Below are 11,527 nucleotides of genomic sequence, written 5' to 3' on the forward strand. Positions count from 1 at the left end.
AATTCAATTAAAAAAAAGAATATTTCTGACAGAATATATTGGTAGCAGTTGGGCTGAAGAGAAGTGTTGGAATGAAGGAGAGAGAGTTATGTTTCATTGTTTACTTTGAATCATCTTTGTACATTACACATTCAAAAATATATTTAAGAATAATTTGTAGATATTCGGAGAGAGGGAATGATGAAGGAATGGTGGTAAAACGTTAATACTGAGGATCTGTTGGTGAAGAGTATATGGGAATTGTTTTACTATTGTGAAGCTTTTCTGTATGTCTGAGATGATTTCAAAACAAAAGGCTTTCAAAATTAATAAATTTAACCTCTAAATAAATATATATTCTCACAACCATCCTTTTATCCCTTTTTTTTTTACCACTGAGGAAATTGATACCCAGAGTTTCTGTGGCTTTATTAGAGTAAATAAGGAATTTTTTTTAAATAAGTAAATATTTTTGAGTACCTAATACGTACCAGACCCAGTGCTAGGCACCGAGGATACAAAAGTGAAACGAAAACAGAAAAAAAAAATACCCATGTGTAATACACGGTCTGGTGGCAATAAGTGTCTGAGGGAAAGTAACGCAGAGTAGAGGAAGGAATGGTGGGCGGTGAGCTTTAGAGGGGGTGCCCGGGGCCTGTCTGGGGAGGTGGCCCTGGAATCGAGTGTGTGAGGAAGAAGACCTGGAAGCAGGGTGTCAGGGAGAGGGAACAGTGCGTGCAAAGGCCCTGAGGCAGGAGCTTGCCTTGTGGCGATGAGGAACAGTGAGGACACCAGTGTGGCTGGAGCAGGTCACGGAGGGAAGAGTGGAGATGAGGTCAGAGGGAGCAGACAGTAGGACCTAAATGTAGGTCATGCAAGGACTTGGTTTTACTTTAAATGAGATGGAAGCCATCGGAGGATGACATGGTCCAATGCAGGTTTTGAAAGAATCCCTCTGGCTGCTTTCGCTGTGGAGAACAGACTGCACCAGGCAAAGACGGAAGCAGGGGGACCAGCGAGGAGGCTGCTCAAATGACCCAGCCAAGGAGTGACGCTGGGACCGGGCCGGCAGCGGTGGCGTGATGAGAGGTGGCTGAACGCGGGGCGTGTTCTGAAAGTAGGCCAGCAGAGTTTGCCGCTGGGTTTAGACAAATCCCGGAGCTTTTTCTCTCCAGTGGGGGACTCTGGCTTCTCTCTGAACAGAGTGAGCTTAGATTGTTAAGACCCACCCCCAGTGCGCTTGCCCCTACCCCTGCCCGCACCGAGCGGGTGGGGGCCCCAGCGTTCTTTGACGTCACAGCCCAGAGTGCTCGGCCTGGCCTCACCCGCTCCACCGGCCCCAGGGGAACACCCGCCCTCAGCCAACTGGCAGGTGTACCTAACGAGGCACTAAGAAAAAGTCAGATCCTGGCCTTTTTGGAAACCGTGGAGCTAATTTTAAAATACGGTGTCGCTGGACCTAAAACTCTGAGCTGAGAAGCTGCCTTTTACAAAATCTGAATTAACGAATAATGAGGCCGTTTAATAAATGAATGAGTTTTCGCACTCATGAATTTTCAAGTCCCTAAAGATGCTTGAACTACTTCCTAGTCTAGTGAAGCCTGAAGCAAGATACTCCCTGTTCTGGGGTTCGGCGGCAAAAGCTGGGTGCAAACCTGGAGACCTGGGTCCCTGCCTCCAGCTGGGGCTCTGGCCACGCAGCGGAACCCGGGCCAGGGAGTCCGTTTTGAAGCTGCGTTTATAGAGCACAGTTTACATAAGACCGAGAAAACCGGAGTTCCATCCAAAACCACGGAAGGCCGCAGGAGGAGACAGGTCCCCGAGAGCCTCCTCTTAGAATCGTCACGGCGGTGTGGCCCTGGGCGAGGCACTGCCCTTTCTGGATGATGGAGCAGGTGGCATGACCCGGGCCATCAGGGAGGGTGTCCTGGCTCCCACCAGCCCCTAGGCCTGTGACCTCATCTGTAGATCCAGACGATAGCAGTGCCCTCCTAGTGGGGACGTTGTAAGGACTCCAGGCGATAAACCATATGGAAGGAACATTTGCAGCCATGTGAGGCAGGTGATGCTCACTGTTGGCTGTTGCGGTTTTGTGACGCTGCCCTTGCAGACGGCCTTGTTCATGTGGCAGCCGGATTGCCCGGGGATGAGCAGCGCCCAGTGCGTTCAGCAAGTTCACAGCGTGTCCTCTGGCACTCCGGGACCCCTCGGGGGATGTCGGAGAGCCGTTTCGGCCCGATCCCTGCGAGCCAGGCTGCGGGACCCCACCTGCTGGAGGGACCCCACTCACCCCGCAGACGCTGGTGAGGGACTGCGGAGGCTGGCTCTAGGGCAGTGATGGCGAACCTTTCGAGCTCGGCGTGTCGGCATTTTGAAAAACCCTCACTTAACTTTGGTGCCATGTCACATATAGAAAGTTTTTGATATTTGCAATCATAGTAAAGCAAAGACTTATATTTTTGATATTTATTTTATATATTTCAATGCCATTTAACAAAGAAAAATCAACCAAAAGAAATGAGTTCACGTGTCACCTCTGACACGCATGTCATAGGTTTGCCATCACTGCTCTGGGGCGTGTCCAGCCCATCTTGCCCAGTCCCACCCCAGGGGCCACCTTCTAATTAATATCCTTTCACTGTGCACGAATCCGGGTCACCAGTATATAGATAATCAGAGCACACATGTAAAAATACTTTTTTTTTAAATGTTGTATAGTATTCCACTATAGAAAGATACACAATCGACGTAGCTACTCTCCTGTTATGAGCATTTAGGTTGTTTCCAGTTGGGGTCTGTTAAGAATAATGTTGCCATGGCCATATCTCTTGGTGGAAATCTACTCATTTCTCTTGAAAACAAACACAGGATTAGAATTCCTGGGTCGTGAGGTAAGGCATCGGTAGAAGCTATTGCTAGTTTTCCAAAGTAGTTGAAATATATTCCCACCAGCAAGGTATACGAGTTCCAGTTACCCTTGTCAACACATTGTACTTTTTAAAAAAGAAATGTTTTGGTTTCAGAGAGGAAGAGGGCAAGAGAGAGACATAAATAATGGGAATCATTGATCGGCTGCCTCCTGCATTCCCCCTACTGGGGGTCAAGCCCACAACCCAGGCATGTTTGTACCCTGACTGGGAATCAAACCTCCTGGTTCCTGGGTCAACCCTCACCCACGGAGCCACACTGGCCAGGCCCCTTGTTAACACTTTGCATTGTCAGCCTTTTTCATCTTAGTCATTCCGGGAGGTGCCTAGTGGTATCTGATTGTGGTTCTATTTGCATTTCCCCAGTGAGTAATGGTGTTAAGCTACAATATGTCCTTTACTAAAAAAGACCACACAGCAAACCAAAATATTGACAATGGTGATCTTTGCAGGGGTGTGATGATTTAGTTTTTAAATTTTGTTCTTGTTTGTCCCTTTTCTGCCTGATAGTCCTTCTTTGGCTAAGCTTTTTGCATTTTTTAAATTTAAATGCTTCATTTTTTAAATGATAAAAACAACCAAAAAAAAAAAAAAAAAAAAGCCCACACCACCTCCGCCTACTTATTCTTAAAAATAACAAGGTATATTTACAAGTAAAGTTTCCAAGAAATATTTATTGAGCACCTGCTGTATATCCAGCACTGGGGGATGGGGGGGGGGGCGGGCTGTGAGGGACACAGAGCCATACAGGATGGGGCCCCTGCCCTGTAGAGGTGTACAATCTAGTAAAGACAGGAGAGTACAGTCCAGGACAGGGTGTTACAGGAGGTGTGAGGGGTTGGGGCAGACCCACTAAGTGCTTCGGCGCCTCTGGGGGCTCAGCGTGCAGCACCAGGAAAGATAACACGACTTGCAGGCCCGCTGTCAGCCCGCTCGTGAGCCGATCCGCAGCCTCGCTCCCACCGTTTACAAGCAGCTGACTCCTTGCTCAGCTGCTTTTCAAAGTGCAATGAATGCGAGAGGGTGGCGCAGAGGGGGAGACCCTGGGATGAGTTCCAGGGGCAGGTGTCACTCCCTCCAAGAAACATCTGCTTCCCCCACCCGCATATCCCTCTCAGAGATGGCCACTCCCGGAGGCCTGCGGACCACCCAGACCCTGCCCCCAGGCAGAGAGGAGGGGCCCCCACTGCTCCAGCTGCCCGAGGTAGACCCTGCCCTTCAGTCCACTGAGTTGGGGGCACAGGCACCCCAGAGCAGCTGCCCAGGGCTGGGAGAGGATAGAGGGGGAGGGGAGAAGCAGAGAGGGACCTGGGCTGGAAAATCGGGGCGCCTGGGCAGGAAGGGGCGTGGGGGAGGCCGGTGCTTCGCTGCGGGATCCTGCCTCCGCCGGCCCTCACAGGGCAGAGGGGGTAGCAGGGGCCGGGAGGGTGCCAGTCCCCACCCCTGTTCCAGCGTGGCCACCCTTACAGGAGGCCAACGTTTGGATGACACCCCCCCGCCCCCCCACGCTGCTGGGCCCCTGCAAAGTGCTATCTCTTTACTTCTCTCGGGGTAAGGAACTGGGTCTGAGAGTGAAGGAAAGGAGCAGAATTTCATACCGTCAGTGAAGCAGGGAACAGAGGGAGCCAGGCCCCCCCCCCCCCCCCCAGCACCACCCAGCAGATGAGGGTCAGGCCGGCCCCACCTTACCTCCGGGAGAGAAGAAATCGTGAGTGTAGGATGAGGAGGCTTTAAATAATATGTGGTTTGCATAATAAAAATGCCTGGCAATCCAATAGGCCTATCATTCCGCTGTCTGTTTTCTTTAAATAATTCTAATGCCAGCAGCGGGCGGGGTGGGAAGGTGGTGGCGATCAGGCTATGTACACGAGGAGGAGTTTAAATTAAAACAGACACAATAATTAAGACACACAAACGGAAGGACTGAGGCGCAAGGTGTAGAGCGGGCCTGCGGGAGGCTGTGTTTCCAGGAGCGAGAGGCTTCCCGTGGGCGGTTAGGGCCTCCTCTTGGAGAAGATCAGCCGGCGTTTGGAGTGATAAAAATCTAAGGGGAGAGAGCAGAGGTCAGCCAGGCCAGGAGAGAGAGAGAGAGGCCACCGAGAGCCACCCAACCAGGCCAATGGCCGAGGGGCCACGACCCCGCCCACGCTGCCAAGGACTGGACAGGGAAGAACTCCGGCACCTCCCCCCCCTCTCGCCCCCCAGGGCGTTCACCCAGCAGCCCGCTTCACAGATGTGAGTGACAATGGGGCCGGATCCCTGGGCCTGCTCTAACCCAAGCGGCCCAAAACCGTGGCCACCAGTGCTATGTGGTTACTTAAATGAACTAAAACCAAATGAAATGAAAAGTTCCCTTCCTCAGTCACACTAGCCTCGTGTGGAGAGCTCAGCAGCGCTGGTGGCTGGCGCGCTGCATGTGCCTCCGAGCTCTGGGACACCCTGCTCTACGCACACCTTCAGGTCACCCGGGAAGGGCTCTGCACAGCGCCTGGGCCATGTAACCTTAGCTATCGTCATCATCCTTCCTGTGAGTTCCGACCCAGCTGCAGATCTGCTGAGGGATTCCTGGCTGCATCTCACTGAGCCTCAGTGTCCTCGCCTGTAAATGGGGGTAACGCTGGTGTGCTGCTCTAAGGATGAAATGGAATGCTCTCTGCACGGCTTTGGTCCAGGCCCGGCCTAGTAGGTGCTTAATGGCAACATGGCTCATTCATCATTTATCAAGCGCCTACTATGTGTCAGACACCATTCTAGGTGCTAGGGATTCAGCCATGAACAAGAGAGACACAGATCCGTTTCTCGTGGAGATAATATCCTAGTCAGGGAGACGGACAATATCAAAATAAAGAAACGGCTATTGACAGTAAAAATTGCCAAGAGAACAAAATAGGCGGGGCAGAGGGACCGGAAGTGTGTGTGTGTGATAGGGGGAAGGGGAGTTTAGTTTGGACAGAGCAGCCAGGAAATTACTATCATTACTTTCCTCTTCGTGGCAGATTCACTGTGGGTCTTCAGGAAAACCTACCTCTCTGAACCTCTTCCCTGCCTGAAAACAGGTGGCAAGAACGTCGCATGGATTGCTACAAGGACTAAGTGAAATCCGCCCTAGGAATTCAGTGAAGGGCTAGCATTCAATCAATGTTCCGAATAAGGGATAGCTAGCTGGTCCTGGCTGTGTGACCTCAGGCAAGTTACTTCCCCTCTCTGAGCCTGTTTCCCCCCCCCAATGACCGGCCAGCCCTCGCGCCACGAATCCTGAGTCGTGGTCCCTTGCGGTGTCACTCCCTGCGTCTGTCCTCACCTGTCATGCTGGTCTGCCTCCGTTTGCGGCCCTGAGACGTGCTCGGCCCACCTGGGGACCCCTCAGGCTGCTCAGGGGAGCGCGGCACCAGGGTGCAGGACAGTGACAGGTCCACGTGGTCCTCCTGAGCTGGCCCCTGCAGCAAGGCAGGCGAGCTGCTGGACCGCTTGCTCCTCCCCAGGCTGTCCTGGGCCCTCCTCGGCGCTGAGGGCAGGTAGAGCTTGGGCAGGTCCAGGCTCCACACCCGCTCCCAGGCGAAGTCACCCTCCAGCGGTGTCTCGGTGACGAAGTCGAAGTTCCATCGATCACAGGCCTCCTGCACGCAGCTGGCCATCAGAGCATCGCAGTCTCGCTGCAGCTGCTCGCTGTCCACGGGGCCGAACAGGCGGCGGCAGGCCCTGCTGCCGCGGGGGATCGGGCGGGCATCCCGGGATGGCTCGGACATGGTGCCTGCAGCTGGGAGACAGGAACACCCTGGTCACTAGGGAAACGGGCCAGGCTCTGCTCGGGGGAGGGCTTCCTGCGAGCACAGGAGGCGGGAGGGTGACTGTGGCTCCTTCCAGCTGCTTTTCCACCACCTCCTTCCCACAGGGCCCCAGCCTCCTACCATCAGACACTGGGTGGGGGCAGAGCTCAGCCAGCATGGCACCCCAGGGTGACTGGGAGAGCGGGCAGCTAAAGGGCAAGCTTATGTCAACAAAGCTTATTGCAATGTCAGGGATCAAGGGCCTGTTTACCACCCGGTATTATCAGCTAAAATCAATTTACTTTCCCCCCTGAGGTGTCCCTCATGGGTGTGAATGCCCCAAGTACGTGTGAATTTCGAGTCCAGTTCCCCAGCCTTGGCCAGGAGGTCGGTTCCCCAATGAATGGACAGGCTGACACAGCTCCTCCAGCCTCCTGAGTCCCTTCCCGGATGCCCATGTGGGATAACCCCGCTCTAACGCTTCCAAGGACCCTGGACTTTTGGAGGCAAACACCTGGGATCTGGGCCTACCTTTGCTGCTTCCTATCTAAGCTTTGAATACGTCACTTAATGGTTCTGGGCCTCAGTTTCCTCAACTGTAAAACTGGCTCGATGGAAGTTTAAAGAGGGTGGCCGTTGAAGCATGAGCAAGCAAACGGCCAGGGCGTCTTTCTAGGCAAGGCGGGTGGCGGAGAGTTGGCAGGCTGTATCTCATGGTTAAGAGCGAGGGCTATGGAGCAGGGCTGCCCGGGTGGGAACACAGGCTCTGCTGGTTGACCCTGGACAAGTGGCTTAACTTCTCTGGGCTCTATTTTCCTCGTCGGTAAAATGGAGACGATAATAGTAAACATCTCAGAGGACAGGTGTGAGGATTAACTGAGTAGAGAATGTGCTTAGAGCAGCACCTGGTATACAGAAGTGCTTGGAAAACAGAAGTATGATTGTTTCTCTCTGCCTTCAGCTCTGGCTGAACCTCCACCCAGACAGCAGCTGACAGGTGCTGTCGGCTGGGCCTTTCACAGAGTTGTCATCAGGAGTGGCCTGGGGCTGAGGAGGAGCTGGGCTGGGCAGGGAAGAGCTGTGATTTCTCCCAGGCTGAGCCACATCCTGCCAGGCCCATGGTGACTGAAGTCTAGACGGCCTTGAAGCCCCTGCCCCATGTTGTCTGCACCCAAGGAACCCGTTCTGCAGGCAAAGAAAATTAAAGGCGGCCGGTCTCCCCGGTTCCTCTCCTCCCACTTCAGGGAGCACTGGCACTCCCTGCCCTGCTCTGGCCTGACTCCAGGGCTGAGCGGCTGCACGAAATTGTCAGGGACTGGCTTTTCCTGGGGACAAGTCCTGATTTGCAGGCTCTGAAGGCAAAAGCTTTGCTGAGGGATCTCCTGGGACAGGAAGCCTGGACCCATGACACACCTACTGCTCCCCATTCCACCCCCACCCCCCATGAGTGCAGCCCACATCTCAGCTGATAGGGGAGGGGCGGCACTTGGCGACCTCAGACCAAGTTTAAAGGGCAGAAGAGACAGGAGATTTGCCCCCAAACCATACAACTAAAAATGGTCAAAGGCCACTGCCCCAGAGAGTAGTTACACAGTGCAGAGCCTTCAAATAACTTTGCCCACTGTCTTCAGGGCAAGGATTGAAATTTATTTGTATATTCTTACATGCCAGGGCTGTTGTAAGAAGTTTCCAAATACTAATTTTCCTAAAATGTGGGTGCGTTCATTGTTTTTTACAGAAGAGGTAACCAAGGCTCAGAGAAGTTAAGTAACTTTCCCAAGGCCACACAGCTCACAGGTAGCACAGCCAGGATTCGAACCCATGCCTATTTACCCTGAGTTCTGCGCTCTGGTGTTGAACTCTGCTCCCTCACTCATTTCAAGGTTTCCCACCCAGAAAGGCTGGTTGGAAGGACTTGGAGAGCTTTATCAAAATGTAGAGCCATAGGCCCCTCCCTCCCCAGACCAACCTAATTCAAATTGAAGGGGATTTAAGCAAGTCTTTGCCAGTTCCCCAGAGGGGCACACAGAGGGGACACACGGGGACCCTGGCATGGACATGCTAGGCCTCGTGCCTCGGGGCACGTGGAGCGGCTCTATCTGGAAGCTGGATATTCCCTGGCTTCCAGGAGCGAGGACGGGACCCTAATCCAGGCAGCGACCCTCTCTTCTACCACCCCTGCCCTTACGGCTCAGCTAGGGCCCCATGGAAATCTGCTCTCGCCCCCATTATCGTAACTCCCAGCTCAGGGGAAACTCACACGCGAGCCCTGGTTTTACACACAAGAAACTGACCCTTCTTCGTGGGCCGTCGTGCCTTAGACGTCAACCAGTTTCAATTCCCGAGTAAATAGGAAGCACTCGGTAAGCTCTGCTGAGCCAGGGGGGGCTCTCTGTAGGGGCCGTTGCAGGGCGGGGAGGGGGGCCGCCTGTGATGAGCCTGGGGGGGCCGCGGGAGGAAAGGCGGGCGAAGCCGCACTCCGCGGGACGCGTGTGCTGTTCGCGGCGGGGCCGGAAGGGGGCGCCAGCCTCCAGGAAATCGCGCGCGGGGCGGGGGTGCGGGGGCCGAGCCGGGACTTGGACGGCGGAGGGAGTCGTGATGAGTCAGTTTCCTGCAAAGCGCTCCCTGCCCGCCAAAACTCCGCTTCCACTCCGGCTGCGTCACTCCCAGCTGAGGAAGGGGGGCCGGGGCGGGGGGCGGCGAACACGTCACGCTGACCCAGCCGGGCTTCCCAAACCGCCGGCTGCGGGGAAACCGCGCGCTCTGGCGCCATCTGTCACTCACACGCACACAGCGCGGGCACACACTCACACGCACAACACACGCACTCACACACACACACACACACACACACGTGCACTCACATACACACACGCACATTCACACACACACGCGCGCGCACTCACACACGCGCACACACTCACACGCACTCGCGCGCGCGCACACAGGCGCGCAGGACCTGGTCCCTCCACCTTATCTCCACGCCCAAAGCCCGGCTGAGTCAGATCCCTGGAAAATAAAAATAGACCGGAGCCAAGAAAACAAAACAGCCCGAAAGTCCTCCCCGAAACGCGACTGGAGGGCGGGAGGCGGGCGCTGCCTGGACGCCCTGACGTGCCAAACCCGGTTCCAAGATTCCTCCCGGGAGGAGGCCCAGTGCCCCCACCTGGTCGCGGGACGAGCGGCGGCACCCGAAGGGCCCTCCCGCTGCGCTCAGCCCTGGCCTTGGCGGGGGCGGGCGGGGAGGGGGTTCTGGGCTGGCCCGGGTCCCTCCTCAAGCCCCTGACTCAGCGCCCTGCAAAGCCTCACCCTCCGAGTTTCGACCCCACCCCGCGTCCCACCCGGCGACACCGCACATCCAGGGCTCCGCTGTGCAGAGCCCACCCGGCCCCGCAGCCCGTCGCCCCTGAGGGCAGGCCGGGCCGGGGTCCCCGTCGCCCCTGAGGGCAGGCCGGGCCGGGGTCCCCGTCGCCCCGGAGGGCAGGCTGGGCCGGGCCGGGCGGCGGTGGGAGAGGTGCGTGGGTCCCAGCGCTTCCCGATTGACGGGCTGCAGCGCGCCCACCCGCGCGGGGCCGCGGCTCTGGGGCGCGGGGCGGGCCTCCCGGGAGCACGGTGCCAGCCAAATGGGTCACTGTGCTGGCGGGGGCCGGGCCTGGCCGGGGCGAGGCCGGGGCCTGGTGGGCGCCCTGCCCGCCACCTGGGGGTGTTCGGGACTCCGCCGGCCCATCCCTGGTCCGGAGTCTCCGGTCCCCGCGAGTCACCTCCTCGCTGGCCCCTAAGGGACATGCCCGACTCAGATCCACGACTGGGACACAGCCCGCGACCTCACTGCCCAGCGGGCGGCGGGCCCCACGGCGGCCGGGACCCCGACCTCAGCGGCGGGGCGGGGGGGAGGGAGCGGGGGGGGCCCCCCCGAGAGCCGCCCGGGCGCGGGTCCCAAGGAACCTGCTGCGCTGGGCGCTCCCGCCGGCGGCCTGGCGCCTACCGCGGCTTCACCGGCTCCGTGAGCCCGCCGCGCCCGTCCACGCCCTCCGCGCCCCGACTTTCCAGGGAAAGGGCCGTGGCAACGGGTCCCTCGCACTCGCGTCCCTCCCCCCGCCCGGGGTCTCCGGCGCATCCCGATGCCCGTCCCACGCGCAAACCCGAGGCCCACGCACGCCCTTCCCCGGTGCACACAGCTCGCACACACCCGTGGGCACACAGACGCGCGGGTTCCCAGCCCAGCCCGGGTCCGTCCCAGGTGCCGCGGCTCCCTCACCTCCGACGGTCTCTGCGTCTCGCGAATCGAACCGGCTCCGGATCCCAGGCTGCCACCCCAGCAGCTGCTCAGCCCTCAGCTGCCGCCGCCCGGCGCTCAGCCGGTTTATAAACTGTCAGGGGCGGGACCGGCTGCTCGGGCCACAGCGCGGGCACCGCCTTCCCCGGGGACACCGCCCCTCCCCTGCACCCGGCGGAGCACTACGTCCCTCCCTGTGTCCCGGTCCCTCCAACTGCCTGAGCTTGCCCATTTCCCCCACAAACTGAGCCACAAATGTGGGGTTTTTTGGTTGGGAAGTGAGTTGGCGCTCCCCAGGAGGGATGGCACTGGTAAGATAAGCCCCCTTTCTGACCCTGATAAATAAATAAAAATCCATAACTAATAATAATGCACCTCATTCTGCAATTCCCAGAAAAGCCCCATATGGTACCACCACTATTCCCACCATCCCTCACCACAGCGCCTCTCCCCAAGCACCAGGGGGACCCAGACACCCCAACAAAGCCCCTGATTCCGCAGATGAGGCCCACAGAACTAAAGGGGTGCAGAGGGGTGCTTGGCAATGCCGCGTAACAGGAGGGAACTGGGACGCTTCT

At 57.1% G+C, this 11,527-nt stretch overlaps 1 protein-coding gene across 1 annotated transcript; it reads right to left on the reverse strand.

The window, feature by feature from the left end:
* Positions 1-3,560: 3,560 nt before the first annotated feature.
* CDKN1A (cyclin dependent kinase inhibitor 1A) lies at positions 3,561-11,080 on the reverse strand. The gene is made up of 3 exons (XM_059701880.1): positions 10,932-11,080; positions 6,208-6,663; positions 3,561-4,950 (listed from the first exon to the last, which is right to left on the reverse strand). Exons 2-3 carry the CDS (start codon positions 6,650-6,652, stop codon positions 4,901-4,903), a joined length of 495 nt encoding a protein of 164 aa, XP_059557863.1. The 5' UTR covers positions 6,653-6,663; positions 10,932-11,080; the 3' UTR covers positions 3,561-4,900.
* Between the last annotated feature and the right edge of the window lie 447 nt (positions 11,081-11,527).

This window comes from Myotis daubentonii, chromosome 6 (genome assembly GCF_963259705.1).
Source record: "Myotis daubentonii chromosome 6, mMyoDau2.1, whole genome shotgun sequence".
Taxonomy (NCBI): Eukaryota; Metazoa; Chordata; class Mammalia; order Chiroptera; family Vespertilionidae; genus Myotis; species Myotis daubentonii.

What these genes read in the sequence shown, in the direction of transcription:
- CDKN1A (XM_059701880.1), bottom strand. Translation starts at nt 6,652, where the DNA reads ATGTCCGAGCCATCCCGGGATGCCCGCCCGATCCCCCGCGGCAGCAGG. An exon ending in GAGGCAGACCAGCATGACAG is followed by an intron (nt 4,951 to 6,207) that starts GTGAGGACAGAC and finishes CTCTCCCCTTAG; the next exon opens with ATTTTTATCACTCCAAACGC.